This window comes from Osmerus eperlanus, chromosome 27, assembly GCF_963692335.1.
Source record: "Osmerus eperlanus chromosome 27, fOsmEpe2.1, whole genome shotgun sequence".
In the NCBI taxonomy this organism is placed as follows: Eukaryota; Metazoa; Chordata; class Actinopteri; order Osmeriformes; family Osmeridae; genus Osmerus; species Osmerus eperlanus.
In genome coordinates, this window is record NC_085044.1 from 5,211,318 (window position 1) to 5,223,377 (window position 12,060).

Below are 12,060 nucleotides of genomic sequence, written 5' to 3' on the forward strand. Positions count from 1 at the left end.
GCTGCTCCTACACAGGATTTCTGAGAAAAAGGACTTTGTGTGAGAACTTTTCTTTTGCAGTTTGGATACCGTACGTACACAATGTTTTAAATCAGTGGGACATGCTCGGTTACTTGGTCTGCTATGGTTATTTGTGTAGAGAAGGCCACAGATGATTACATCTGAACAGTCCTGACCCTATTTTGCAGTTTGGACTTTGTGTTGATCATTTTCATCCGGTCTACATTTTAACTTATGGGTTTCTAGGATTTTTTGGGGGGGGGTTGCATTATTTGATTGGATCCAAATGGATCCTTTCGTGTCAATACAACAGACTTTATTAACCAACTTACTCATTTAGTCATTTTACTCACTAACTAACTGGAGTCAGGTGGCTGAGCGGTGAGGGAATCGGGCTAGTAATCCGAAGGTTGCCAGTTCGATTCCCGGTCATGCCAACTGATGTTGTGTCCTTGGGCAAGGCACTTCACCCTACTTGCCTCGGGGGAATGTCCCTGTACTTACTGTAAGTTGCTCTGGATAAGAGCGTCTGCTAAATGACTAAATGTAAATGTAACTAACTACTCACAATCACAAGATAACAGGGATCTATCAAGACAAACATTCTGTTTGTTGTAGGAGTGTTGTTCCGCGCATTCACCAAGTAGGCCCATACCAGACTTTGCAGTGCGCCACCCGCTAAACGCAAATACGTCCACCATTCCCTCCTCTCCCCAGATCTGGCAGACAACTCTGCGCTTCCCCTCAAAGTAACTCAACGAGAGTGGAGAGGCGGGGGAACAAAAAGACGCTCTCGACTTCCTCCCTTCCTGAGCAGGAGTCCGAGCCAGAGCGAGAGGCCTCGGTGTAGCCCGCTGAGTACGGCTGGTCCTGTACTCAGCTTTACAGCAGCGGTCCGCTGTCTCGACTCCAGCCGGTCTCGAGAGACTCTCTCTGGAAACGGGCGCGGTGAGGGGAAAGCAGGCCGGGCGTTCCGACGCGCGGGCCTGGGTGCGCTCAGGACTCGGGGCTTTTGAGAGCGCTCCAAGCCGGGGGTTCAGTCGTCTCAAACTGCTCGCTCCCGTTCTTGCCAGTCTCGCTGACGGTTTTTGGATTAATTACAGGAAAGGCTGGGCCCCCCACATGTTAGGTCATCTGCCCTATAGCTTAATGAACGATGCACCTGTGCTCCTGATTGGCCAGGGGGCATACCTTTGTTTTTTTTATCAGAATGCATTTCCATCGGCAGTGTGGGGATACCACTAAGAGCAACACTTCCCTATGAGACACAAAATACAGTCCTGAAAGATAGAGAAGAAAAAGATTTGATAGCGTGCAGACCCTAGACCTGTCTGGCACTTGGCAACGTTCGTCGCCAGCAGTTGGATAACGTACGTCAGTCAGGCACTAATAGCTCTATGTGCTCGATGCAGTCAATGATCCTTGTTTTTTCAGTAGAAGTGTCCTGTTTTTCATTATCACCATGAGTAGAGGTGTTCCCTTTGGTCTGGACTGTTTTGTAACTTTCCGGTGACACTTTGAGAATAATTCATTCAGACATCCTGACTCATGCTGATGCTAGCAGTGCTGCACAGAGTTCACTGAAATTTAGAAGACAGTTGACTAAAACGGAACGGTTTTAGCTTACAAACTCCGTCATACTGTACGTACATAACAATAGGCTACTATATGCATGTAAACCAAGTACGGTGTCTGAGTCATTATGCACAAGTGAAGGAACATGTACTGTGTTGTGTGTGTGTTTCTGAGGGTGCCTGCACGGTCAAATGCTCGTGCATGTGAATGCATGTGTGCAAGTAAGTGTGCGTGTGCGAGTATGTGTGTGTGTGCGTGCGCACACGCGTGCACGTGAGCGCGTGCATGTCCGTGCATGTGTGCGCAGGCATGCACTGTCTGTGTGTCTCTCTCAAACTTCCTTCCCCGCTGCAAACTCGAAATGATCTTGACAGACCCCCCCCCAACCCCCCCCCCCCCCGCCCCCCTGATGCCCATTTATATAATTTGGTCATTAGTCTGTGACCTTTTCACCTCAGAAAAGTATTAAACAAAATTGCTGAGTCATAGTACATTTGGTCAAAATGTCAAACCAGCGAAACAACTGGATGAACTGAAGGAAGGTGCATGCGGTCATTCATTTGCCACAATTGTCCTTTACAATCAAATGACAAGGGAGATAGAGAAAGTAAACAAACAGGCACTTTTCACACACTGATGTTGGAATATTTGATATTTTTTCACAATATTGTTTCCGCCACGGCTTAGAGATTCACCATTATACTACTGGAATGTTCTTCTCTATTCACTGGTTGAGTACACCCAGTACACCCACAACAACAAGTCCTATCTTGTGTCAATAGAACTGGCCTTTCCCAAACCCATGCCTCACTGTTTTATTGGGTGTTTTGAGTCGAGTGGGACTTTAGGGGTCTGGACTTTGTTGCACGTTAAACCAGGCAGGAGTTCAGATTAGAAAGATAAGTTACTATAAGTTGAAAAGCCATTCCCTGCTAATGGGTTTTGTAGGCTATGCCTACTCGAAACATTGGTGCAAAGAACATATGGTATTTAATCAAAAACCCCAATACAAAATCAAACAAATGTATTCTTGGAGGGCTAGTTTCAGTGACAATTTCACCTCTTGTGCCACCTTTTGGTAATCACTATGCTTATCTTATCCAGTTAGCTCTGTTGTCTGGAAAGCATGTCTCTTCAGTGTTTCTCAACTCTTTGCACGGCCCTCCCACCCTGCATGCACGCAGGCAGGAGGGTAAGGTACCAAACACACACACACATCTATGCACACACAGACAAACCACACACACACACGCACTTCTTTTACAACCAAACCACACACACACACGCCTTACAGTTGAATTGTAATCCATGAAGGCTAAGGGACTGTTAAAAGGTGTTACAGGGTGGGTGTGTGTGGGGGGGGGGGTATGTGAGAGACAGAACGAGCGTGTGTGTGTCCACGCACATAACAAAGTTGGTGTTATCCTAGGACTCAACAGCATGGACTCTCATTCGCCATCAGTGGTCAGAAACGAATACTTCAGACCTCAAGCGGTTTAATCATGGTTGTTATAATCCACAGTTAAATTTAGAAAAGCCTTTGGAATTTCAGAGCTGATTACCTACTACAGCATTGCAAGCAAATCGTGTCGCACCGTTTGGATTTTACTTTCTGATTTTTATTTAATTTCTTTTCGTGCATGATTGTGCTCGAAAGTATATTTTCTGATTCATCTGGTGTGAAGATCTTTTTTAACAAGGCATATTTTCTTCCAAATGCACATAGACCATTTTAACAGGTAAGTTTAAATCATACTTTACAGACTATTTGTAGAGGCCGTTTTACAATATTAACATGCATATTTTTGGTGTCTGTAATCATATTCTGTTACTTCCGTTAGCATTCAGTTACAATGACTACATTTTGTTTAATCGTTCTACCACAAGTGTTTGGCAAAATGTACATTTTCATACATGCGTACACTTTTTTTTAAATAGCTACTCTGGGCTCTGCTAGCTGCTTGTGTTGCAGAGAGGGTTGAAGAGCAGCGAGGACCCAGTTTGGGTGGTGGAGAGAATCTCCCAGCCTCCAGACCGCTCCTCCGTGCCCGCAGAGCCCTGAGCTGAGCTTCTGTGGCCGACAGCCATGGCCTTCGGAGACCTGCTGGAGCAGGTCGGCAGCACGGGCCGCTTCCAAGTGGCGCACGTCACCCTCCTCTGCATGCCCATCCTCATGATGGCCAGCCACAACCTGCTCCAGAACTTCGTGGCCTCCGTGCCCCCCCACGTCTGCAGCGCCCACGCCAACCAGAGCGCCCTGTCCCGCCTCAGCCAGGGGGAGGTTCTCCTGGTCACCGTGCCCCTGGACCAGCAGGGGCAACCCCAGAGATGCCAGCGCTACGCTGCCCCCCAGTGGTCTTTGCTGGTACCGAACGAGACCGCGGGGTCGGAGGGTGGATCGGAAGGGACCGACCCGGAGCTGCAGGGGTGCACAGACGGTTGGGCCTACAACATGACGGAGATGACCTCCACGATCATATCAGAGGTATGTTGAGACGTCCCCCCCCCCCTCTGCTTACGTACAGCGGCGACGGGTCTCGAACTGAGGGGGAGTGTTGTGCACGCTCGAGTCGTTTATGAACCGACGCCGTCACGTTTCTCTTTGTTTCGACAGTGGGACTTGGTCTGTGACCTGCGCTCTTTGAAGCAGATGGGACAAACCATTTACATGGGAGGGGTGCTCGTGGGAGCGTTGATCTTCGGGAGCCTGTCTGACAAGTAACCTCTGCAACTTGTGTCGATGGCTAGACAAAGACCTACAAGTGTGGCCAAATTGGAATCTCCTGTCCGTTTCAAATCAAACCTTAAACCTTAAATCGTTTCCAATGTCCCCCCCCCCTTCAGATATGGACGCCGCATCCTGCTGCTTATCTCCAACCTGCTGATCGCAGTCGGGGGGACGTGCGCTGCCTTCTCCACCTCGTTCTCTGTGTTCTGTGTCTTTCGCTTTGTCTGTGGCATGGGCCTGTGTGGCCTGGTGCTGAACTCCTTCTCCTTGAGTAAGTCGGAGGGAGAGCCACACCATGGCTTCCGCATGCCCGGGTACACACTTGTTTTCTCTGTGGTCTCCCACTGTCGGGCCAGTGGGAGTCCCGTCCCATGGTTCTGTTTGCTTCTCCCCCTTAGTCGTGGAGTGGATTCCCACGCACGTGCGGACAGTGGTGGGCACAGGGACGGGTTACTGCTACACTATGGGCCAGTTGATCCTGGCGGTTGTGGCCTACTTTATTCGAGACTGGAGGTGGCTAACCTTGGCGGTCTCTCTGCCTTTTTACGTCTCCTTTCTATACTCATGGTGAGGCCCAGAGCTTGTCATGCCTGTGAAGTTTTAAACCGAGCAGCAAACGTTTCGACTTCCAAATATCAAACGTACAAATATTGTGAGATCGTTCTTTGCAAGGAGTTGACGCATCTGTCCTGGTCAGGTGGTTCCTGGAATCGGCGAGGTGGCTGGTCTTGAATAAAAAGTCTGAGCAAGCGGTCAAAAACCTCAGGACTGTGGCTCGTTTTAACGGACGTCACGAGGAAGGGGAGAAAATCAACCTCGACGTAAGGGAATTTGAGTATGTGTGCGTACAGTTTGTGTGTATCTACATCACGTACCAAGCCTAAGCCCTGTGGCTGCAGGTTTAGAGGTATATTGCAAGAACGGCCTTTGTGTCTTTGTGTGTGTGTGTATAGATGCTGCAGGAGTCCATGAAGAAGGAAATGTCCTGTTCCCAGAGGACCCACTCTGCCCTGGACCTGTTCCGCACTCCCTCCATGAGGACCATCACCGTCTGCCTCAGTGCTGTCTGGTCGGTACAAATAGAAACAGAATCGAATGCGGCCTTATCTAATCTAATTCCGTTCGCTGCAATTCAATACCGTACGGGCCAGTCTGACCACCTGACCCAGTCTGATCCAACACCACAAAAAAATGTGGGATGTTCCTTCAGGTTTTCCACAAGCTTTGCGTACTACGGACTGTCCATGGACCTGCAAAAGTTTGGCGTGGACATCTACTTGATTCAGGTGATTTTCGGAGCAGTGGACATCCCTGCCAAAGTGGTCATCACAGTGTCCATGAGTGTGCTTGGCCGGCGGCCTTCCCAGTGCGCCGCCCTCATACTATCTGGCGTGACCATCCTCATCAACCTCTCAGTCCCATTTGGTAAGTAGGAACGTTGCCTGCACGAGTCCAACGTGGCCTTGCTGTCATTGTAGCATCCTCCTAACAACCGACGGTGATGTCATTTCCTGTCCCATGGCTATGCAGAGAAGCAGATGTTGCGCACCACGCTGGCTGTGGTGGGGAAAGGGTGCCTGGCTGCTTCTTTCAACTGCTGCTACCTCTACAGCGGAGAGCTGTACCCCACTGTCATCAGGTCTTCCTCATGGCCTTGGTCATCAATTTATTCTCTGCATCCCCACGAAATCCTGTTGACCAGGCACATGCACTCGCGAGCTAGGTTTGATACCCAGACAGGACAGAATGATGTCGAACTCAACGATGACTGGATGTCGTTCACGTAAACGTAGAAAAGAGCTGACAAGGACCAAAAGAAGATGTGTAAATACCGGGCGAAACGGTTTCATTGTTTCCTTTGGGTCTTCTTTGCTCCAGGCAAAACGGTATGGGTTGGGTAGCGATGATGGCCCGTCTTGGTGCCATGGTGGCCCCTATGGTTCTTCTCTCTGCGGATGCAGTGCCCTGGTTGCCAGCTTTCATCTACGGGGGAGCTCCAATCTTATCTGGGGTGTTTGCCTACTTCCTCCCAGAGACCCTTGGCTCACCGTTACCTGACACAATTCAGGACGTGGAGGAGAGGTGAGGACCAGCAACTATACAACAACTATCTATTATGTCCTATAGGGGGCAGCAAATAATCAAATATGACCCAATTAAATTGCTGGAAACTACCATTTGTTTTTGTTTTTTTTCCCAGGGCGAATGGAAAAAGAAAAAGCTCAACGTCCTCACCTAGGAAGGAGGAGCTAGTCTTGCAGGATCCTATCACGACATTGCTAAAGGAGAGTGCATGAGCACTAGCTGTGTTACTGCTCTTTGTTGTCAAATGTAAATAGATAGAATACTTTTTAACTGAAGATATTGCAATCGCTATGTTGTATCCATCCTATTCATAATATATCAACATGGTATGACTGTTCTTATGGGATTTGGTTTCATATCTGGACCCTGCAATTACACATTGTACCTGGGAATTATTTATATTAACTCTAAATTGGTCCAATACTTTTTTTGTATATGTCTTGTCTCATGTCGTAACTAGATTGTTGTAGGACATGGACTAGTGAATGAATGAGAGCATGAATGATGAATTTAATACTATCCTATTTTCTTTCTCTTCCATAAAATCGTTCTCCAACTCCAAGTCAATCCAGGTATTAAAGTTACCCTCAATTGTTAATGTTGTGATTCATAGCCATCATGCACACTCAGAATACAGATAGACTGCTTATTATTAATGTAGAGTCTGGCCAAACTATTGACTAAATACTGGCTTTAGTTTCAACAATTCAGCTCTATGCTATGGTATCACCAGTTGTTTCTACATGTATTTGTTTTATAATTTTGACCAAATTAGATTTGTTCATACTTTAAACATCTTATATGATATTAAATTCTTACTACAATACCATGATTAATGGGGGTCAAATGCTTAAAAATTGTTAACTTGTTCTAAAATCAACCACATCCTTCTGTCCAGTTGTGGCATATCATTACCATTACCACAGGTTATATAGTGGATGGAGCAGGCTGTTCTGCCATGATTTGGATGGTTCTGAACAATCCATTTGTAATTAAACATAAGAAAAAAAGACGCTGAGGGGAAGAGATTGAACAAGATTAAACGATTGAAAAGTTTTGTTTGCCTTAGAAATTATCACAGAAAATTACACTCATTATGCCTTTCTTACAGAATAGTATACAACCATTGTTGCACAAATATTTTTACACACAAGGTAGGCTAATACTGGGCATTGCAATTCTTCTTTGGCCAGTGGGGCAATGTATTTCTCTCTCTCTCTCTCTCTCTCTCTCTCTCTCTCTCTCTCTCTCTCTCTCTATCTAAACACATTATAGGTTTAAGGGAATACAATACCGTATATAACGGAAAAAAGGCTAATATATAACTACACTCCACTATCAGATTGCCACTTCCCTCTGCTTTTAAACTTCAGTTCCCATAATACACTCACAAATCCCGAGACGTCATTTCCCTTGACCTGTCAGATGACAGTGACTTCCTCCTAACCACCTTCAACCAGCAACATTGCTTGAAACAGAAATGTCGTCAGGAGTATTCAGAACTATCGCTACCCGCGTTGCTCCGGCACTGCGGAGTACGGCTGTCGTCCAGCGGGCCAACGTGTTCACCAGACCGGCCAAAGACGCCCTTGGTCCTGTTGTGAGTATATGTTCGTTTGGGGTTTTATTAAACTTGCTTAGCTTAATGCCTTTGCTCAGTTTAGCATAGAGCTACTTGCTTGGTAAGGCGCCATGTTGTAGCTACTAGATAGCTATCTTGTTGTAGGTGCCAGCCTAGCTAAGTAGTTAGCTGGAAATATTCTGACACCCTCTTTATTATAACAATTATTTATGTGTTGTTGTGGACATGGATAATGATTTGCCGCGTCACTGTGATATTCATTCTATCCTGTGGAAATATCCTTTATTAGCATCACGCTTGTAGGTCATGTCCTGACATTGGTACATGGGTTGTCTTGCATAATGCTAATTTCAATGAAGTAAATCGAGTTACTTCCAAGAGGTTTCCCATATGGAAATTAGGTTCTTTGGTGGACAAAATTAATTTCAATGCTCTATTCAATAATAATCCCCTTTCCCGATGTCTGTTTCCATTCATAGGAGACAGCCATTGGCTTGGGCATGTTTGCTCTAGCCATTCTGGGACCTGCCGGCTGGGTCCTGGCTAACTTGGAGAGCTACAAGAGCAAAGAATGATCTGGACTGTGCTGACTGGAACATCCAGCATTGTCGTTACCAATACATTCAATATATACAAGACAAACCTGGGACCATCACCTCAACTATCAAGTTTACTTAAATATTGCGGAACAAACCCTTAAGCTGTCTACCTCTGCAGCAGTTTACTCTTCTTACTCCAACTAACCAGGCTCCTCATAATTGACATCCCTCACTGAGGATAATGTTACATATGTAATAAAACCTGATAATTTAAACTTTATAATGGATGGATCTTGTCTTTTTTCTTCCTGACAATGCTAACAGTTCCAAGGATATCCATGTCTTAAGTTAACTAAAGGTTGAGGAGGCTCAGTTATGATGCAACCCAAAGAAGTCTGCTAATCACCATTCAAGTTTAAGTTTATTCACCATTTGACAGGATACAAAGGAAATGGAAATTGTAATATCTTGGTCTGGCTTCCCTTGACTGTTTCCTAAGTCCTATATCTTGGTTTAAATCTTAATTTCTTATCTAATTAAAAGTGCATTTTAGACTAAGTGCATTTCTTATAAACAAACTACAACAAATTAAAAGAATGTGGGTAGTGTCTACATTTAGTCATTTAGTCATTTAGCAGACACTCTTATCCAGAGCGACTTACAGTAAGTACAGGGACATTCCCCCCGAGGCAAGTATGGTGAAGTGCCTTGCCCAAGGACACAACCTCATTTGGCACAGACGGGAATCTAACCGGCAACTTTCTGATTAATAGCCCCATTCCCTAACCGCTCAGCAATCTGACCCATCTAGTGATGGAGAGGGCTCTTCTGGTTGGTGGCTCTACTCTGGATAACCTTCTTGTCCCAGGCGGTGGCGCTACAATACCACTCTGGGATTCCTGCAGTCAGAACAATCTCCATGATGCTGTGGTAGATGCTGCTCATGCCACAATCACTTCAGCTACCTCAGGAAGGAGAAGCACTGTTGTAACTTGAATAATGACCCATGGATGGATGGGTCATTATCTAGCTCAGCAGAAGCCTGATAACAGCCGTTCATAACGTGTGTATCATCTCTTCATATTTACAGTGTCTGGTCGAGGAATTGCACCCATGATAGGTTGATGTTGTGCTTGATGTGTCATTGCCTTTGCTGTTCTGTACCAAGCGTTGAACTGTATAGGCACTACTTTAATTGAGACATTTCTGGAAGACTAGTTGAGTGATTGAGATGTAATAATTGCAGTGTAGTATGATCATGTTGTTCATTGCGCCTGATGGCTGGAATGTGGTGACTTTGCAATGTGACTAAAGGCAGACTGTTCCTTTGACTGACCATACTGCAGAACAATGTACTCATGACCGTTGCTGGGCTTTCTACATGCCCCGTTCCCGCGTCGCTTCGGCTAAGAATGTTGCATTTTCACGCCCTTCGGGAAATGAGATGAAACGAGTCACACGGGAGAATTCTTTATTTCACTCGCTCGATTTTCAGACAAAGGGAACAGAAAGACAGCCAATGATGTCCTGTTTAGTCAGCATGTGCTCAAGCACACGTTTCACAATGCATTCAGTGGAGGGGCAAAATTGTCAGCCGCATCTCCCAGATTGTAACTTCATGTGTTGACGAGAGTGTCGATGAAGTCGGTCACAGTTTCACCCCTGTCGGAGGCTTTGTCACAGAACGGAGGCGGGAAGAACACGCCGGGATCCTCAATGCCGACAACGATGTCATAAAAACTGGAGAAAAGAAGAGAATAATTATTTACGGGTGTTACTGAGGCGAATTGTGTTCATACCTGGGGGTATGATTTTAATGAGGCCTTTATAAAAGGCATTTCATGAATACGGTTTCAATAAAGCATGTGAAGACCTTGAAACACTCAAAATAAGGGTGTCAACTGAGTCAAAAGCCATGTATTTGAATTACATGTGTGATGGTATTGCATTGTGTTTTAAACAATGGACGTGAAGATTGAACAACTCACTCTTGGACAATATAGCCCACATTCTCAATATTGAGGTTAATGGAGAGAGGGAGGCAACCGAATTCAGTGAAGGTCATGAGATATTTGGCTGGAGAAAGAACAGAGATGTTATCACCAACGTACACTCCACAAAGGACTTCTTCTGACTGCTTTTGATCATATCTGGAAGATCAGTAAACCAATGGAAGTTTGATCAAAGACAATCCAATCATCCGATTTTCTCCACCGTCTTACCTTTAAACTGTGGTAGCTGTCCTGTCCAGCTGTTTATTAAGAGTCCCTCTCTGACATCAGACAAACTTCCCATGACAAACTGCTTCTGGAAGCTGGCATCTCCTGGCACTTCAATAGGGAACCATTTAACCTTAAAGGGAGCTTTTGTGCAGGTCTTGTTGTGGTGATATATCTCATAATACACACCCTATAGGGAGCAGTTCAAAAAGTAGTAGGACAACAAGTCAGCATTCACATGCATGTCAACCCAACATAGTTGAGTGTAGGTTGACTTCTCGTGTAAAGTTAAGCATCTGTACCTCTTGATAGAGCATAAGTTCCTCTCTGTAAATTGTGTTGTTGTTCACGGTCTCCAGTGCTCTGCGCTTCACTCTCTGCCCTGCCCCGTCGTAGAAGAACTCTTCCAGGGAATAATAATCTCCACTGGGGTAGATCTGTTGTGTCCAAAAAATTAAACATTCTGCCATGGTTCCATTCATATCTGTCACATCAATATAGGTTGTTTATGGTTTCTCTATGTCAATTCAATTCAGGGGCCAGATTAAAACAAAGAATTTACCACGACTGAATGACCCTGCATGAAAGGTGGCGACTCTTAAATGAAGATTACATTTTGATTAATGACTCTCAGAGGCAATATTTTCCAAATGGGAGAAAGTTGTATCAAAAATGCAAAAACATTCAAATGAAAGCAATGCGTTGAATGCCCAAGCAGTGTTAGTAGCAAGTAGCAAAATCTCTATATGGTTGCACTTACTGCATGGATGCGGTTGGGCCAAGCTGTCCACAGCCAGACCCAGACAAATGGCCAACAGGATGGACACAGACATGGTGTATCTTAGATCCGGATCCAACAGCAGCAAAGCAGCAACAGTGCCGTCTATTTTGGTTTTATATACGCACACCTACGCACACCCACACCAGCGTAGACCGCCCCACAATCCCCCACCTTGAGTCTGTAAATCTCCACACCTGAACGTTTTTGTTGGGATGGAGGCACGACGGTAACGTCATTACCTCAGTGTTGACCTTCAGAACGATGTCATAGGGCATTGTTCAAGAGCTGTTAACCGTCATGTGATATAGTCATACCGGACGCATATATGTGTATCATTTACAGACTTTTATGAGACAAGTCATTACACTCGTAGTCTTAGAAGGTGTCATCATAGGTCCTTGTGAGATTGGGTGCGTTGCTCAGGTGACTGTCAGAACAGGCTATTTTCACAGGCGCCCACTGTAAAGGATCCTTACCCTTTCGACATCTCAGTGAAGGATGGGTTGTAAACGGTTTGCCTACAAGTCATTTACTTTTTGCAAAGCCCTGAT

At 45.5% G+C, this 12,060-nt stretch overlaps 4 protein-coding genes across 4 annotated transcripts in view; 2 read left to right on the forward strand and 2 right to left on the reverse strand.

Moving 5' to 3' along the window:
- nrg2a (neuregulin 2a) overlaps window positions 1-12,060 on the reverse strand; it is a 94,793-nt gene that overhangs the window by 37,719 nt on the left and 45,014 nt on the right. The window lies entirely within an intron of this gene.
- On the forward strand, window positions 2,944-7,429 carry slc22a6l (solute carrier family 22 member 6, like). The gene is made up of 11 exons (XM_062453874.1): window positions 2,944-3,314; window positions 3,533-4,060; window positions 4,190-4,293; window positions 4,420-4,574; window positions 4,702-4,870; window positions 5,001-5,124; window positions 5,257-5,372; window positions 5,514-5,728; window positions 5,834-5,942; window positions 6,182-6,385; window positions 6,504-7,429. Exons 2-11 carry the CDS (start codon window positions 3,662-3,664, stop codon window positions 6,598-6,600), a joined length of 1,692 nt encoding a protein of 563 aa, XP_062309858.1. The 5' UTR covers window positions 2,944-3,314; window positions 3,533-3,661; the 3' UTR covers window positions 6,601-7,429.
- LOC134013830 (cytochrome c oxidase subunit 8B, mitochondrial) lies at window positions 7,815-8,792 on the forward strand. The gene is made up of 2 exons (XM_062453571.1): window positions 7,815-7,988; window positions 8,450-8,792. The coding sequence occupies exons 1-2, from the start codon at window positions 7,869-7,871 to the stop codon at window positions 8,543-8,545; spliced, it is 216 nt and encodes a 71-aa protein (XP_062309555.1). The 5' UTR covers window positions 7,815-7,868; the 3' UTR covers window positions 8,546-8,792.
- On the reverse strand, window positions 9,967-11,606 carry epdl2 (ependymin-like 2). The gene is made up of 6 exons (XM_062453662.1): window positions 11,489-11,606; window positions 11,291-11,325; window positions 11,031-11,165; window positions 10,732-10,918; window positions 10,498-10,585; window positions 9,967-10,249 (listed from the first exon to the last, which is right to left on the reverse strand). The coding sequence occupies exons 1-6, from the start codon at window positions 11,559-11,561 to the stop codon at window positions 10,126-10,128; spliced, it is 642 nt and encodes a 213-aa protein (XP_062309646.1). The 5' UTR covers window positions 11,562-11,606; the 3' UTR covers window positions 9,967-10,125.

Bases quoted from the DNA above. Each gene is read 5' to 3' on its own strand.
- slc22a6l (XM_062453874.1), top strand. From the start codon at position 3,662: ATGGCCTTCGGAGACCTGCTGGAGCAGGTCGGCAGCACGGGCCGCTTC. The intron at 4,061-4,189 runs GTATGTTGAGAC...TTGTTTCGACAG, and splicing joins CCTCCACGATCATATCAGAG to TGGGACTTGGTCTGTGACCT. The intron at 5,729-5,833 runs GTAAGTAGGAAC...ATGGCTATGCAG, and splicing joins CAACCTCTCAGTCCCATTTG to AGAAGCAGATGTTGCGCACC.
- LOC134013830 (XM_062453571.1), top strand. From the start codon at position 7,869: ATGTCGTCAGGAGTATTCAGAACTATCGCTACCCGCGTTGCTCCGGCA. The intron at 7,989-8,449 runs GTGAGTATATGT...TTCCATTCATAG, and splicing joins AAGACGCCCTTGGTCCTGTT to GAGACAGCCATTGGCTTGGG.
- epdl2 (XM_062453662.1), bottom strand. From the start codon at position 11,561: ATGTCTGTGTCCATCCTGTTGGCCATTTGTCTGGGTCTGGCTGTGGAC. The intron at 10,919-11,030 runs GTACAGATGCTT...TGCTCCCTATAG, and splicing joins AACTTATGCTCTATCAAGAG to GGTGTGTATTATGAGATATA. The intron at 10,250-10,497 runs GTGAGTTGTTCA...TCTTTTCTCCAG, and splicing joins GTGGGCTATATTGTCCAAGA to TTTTTATGACATCGTTGTCG.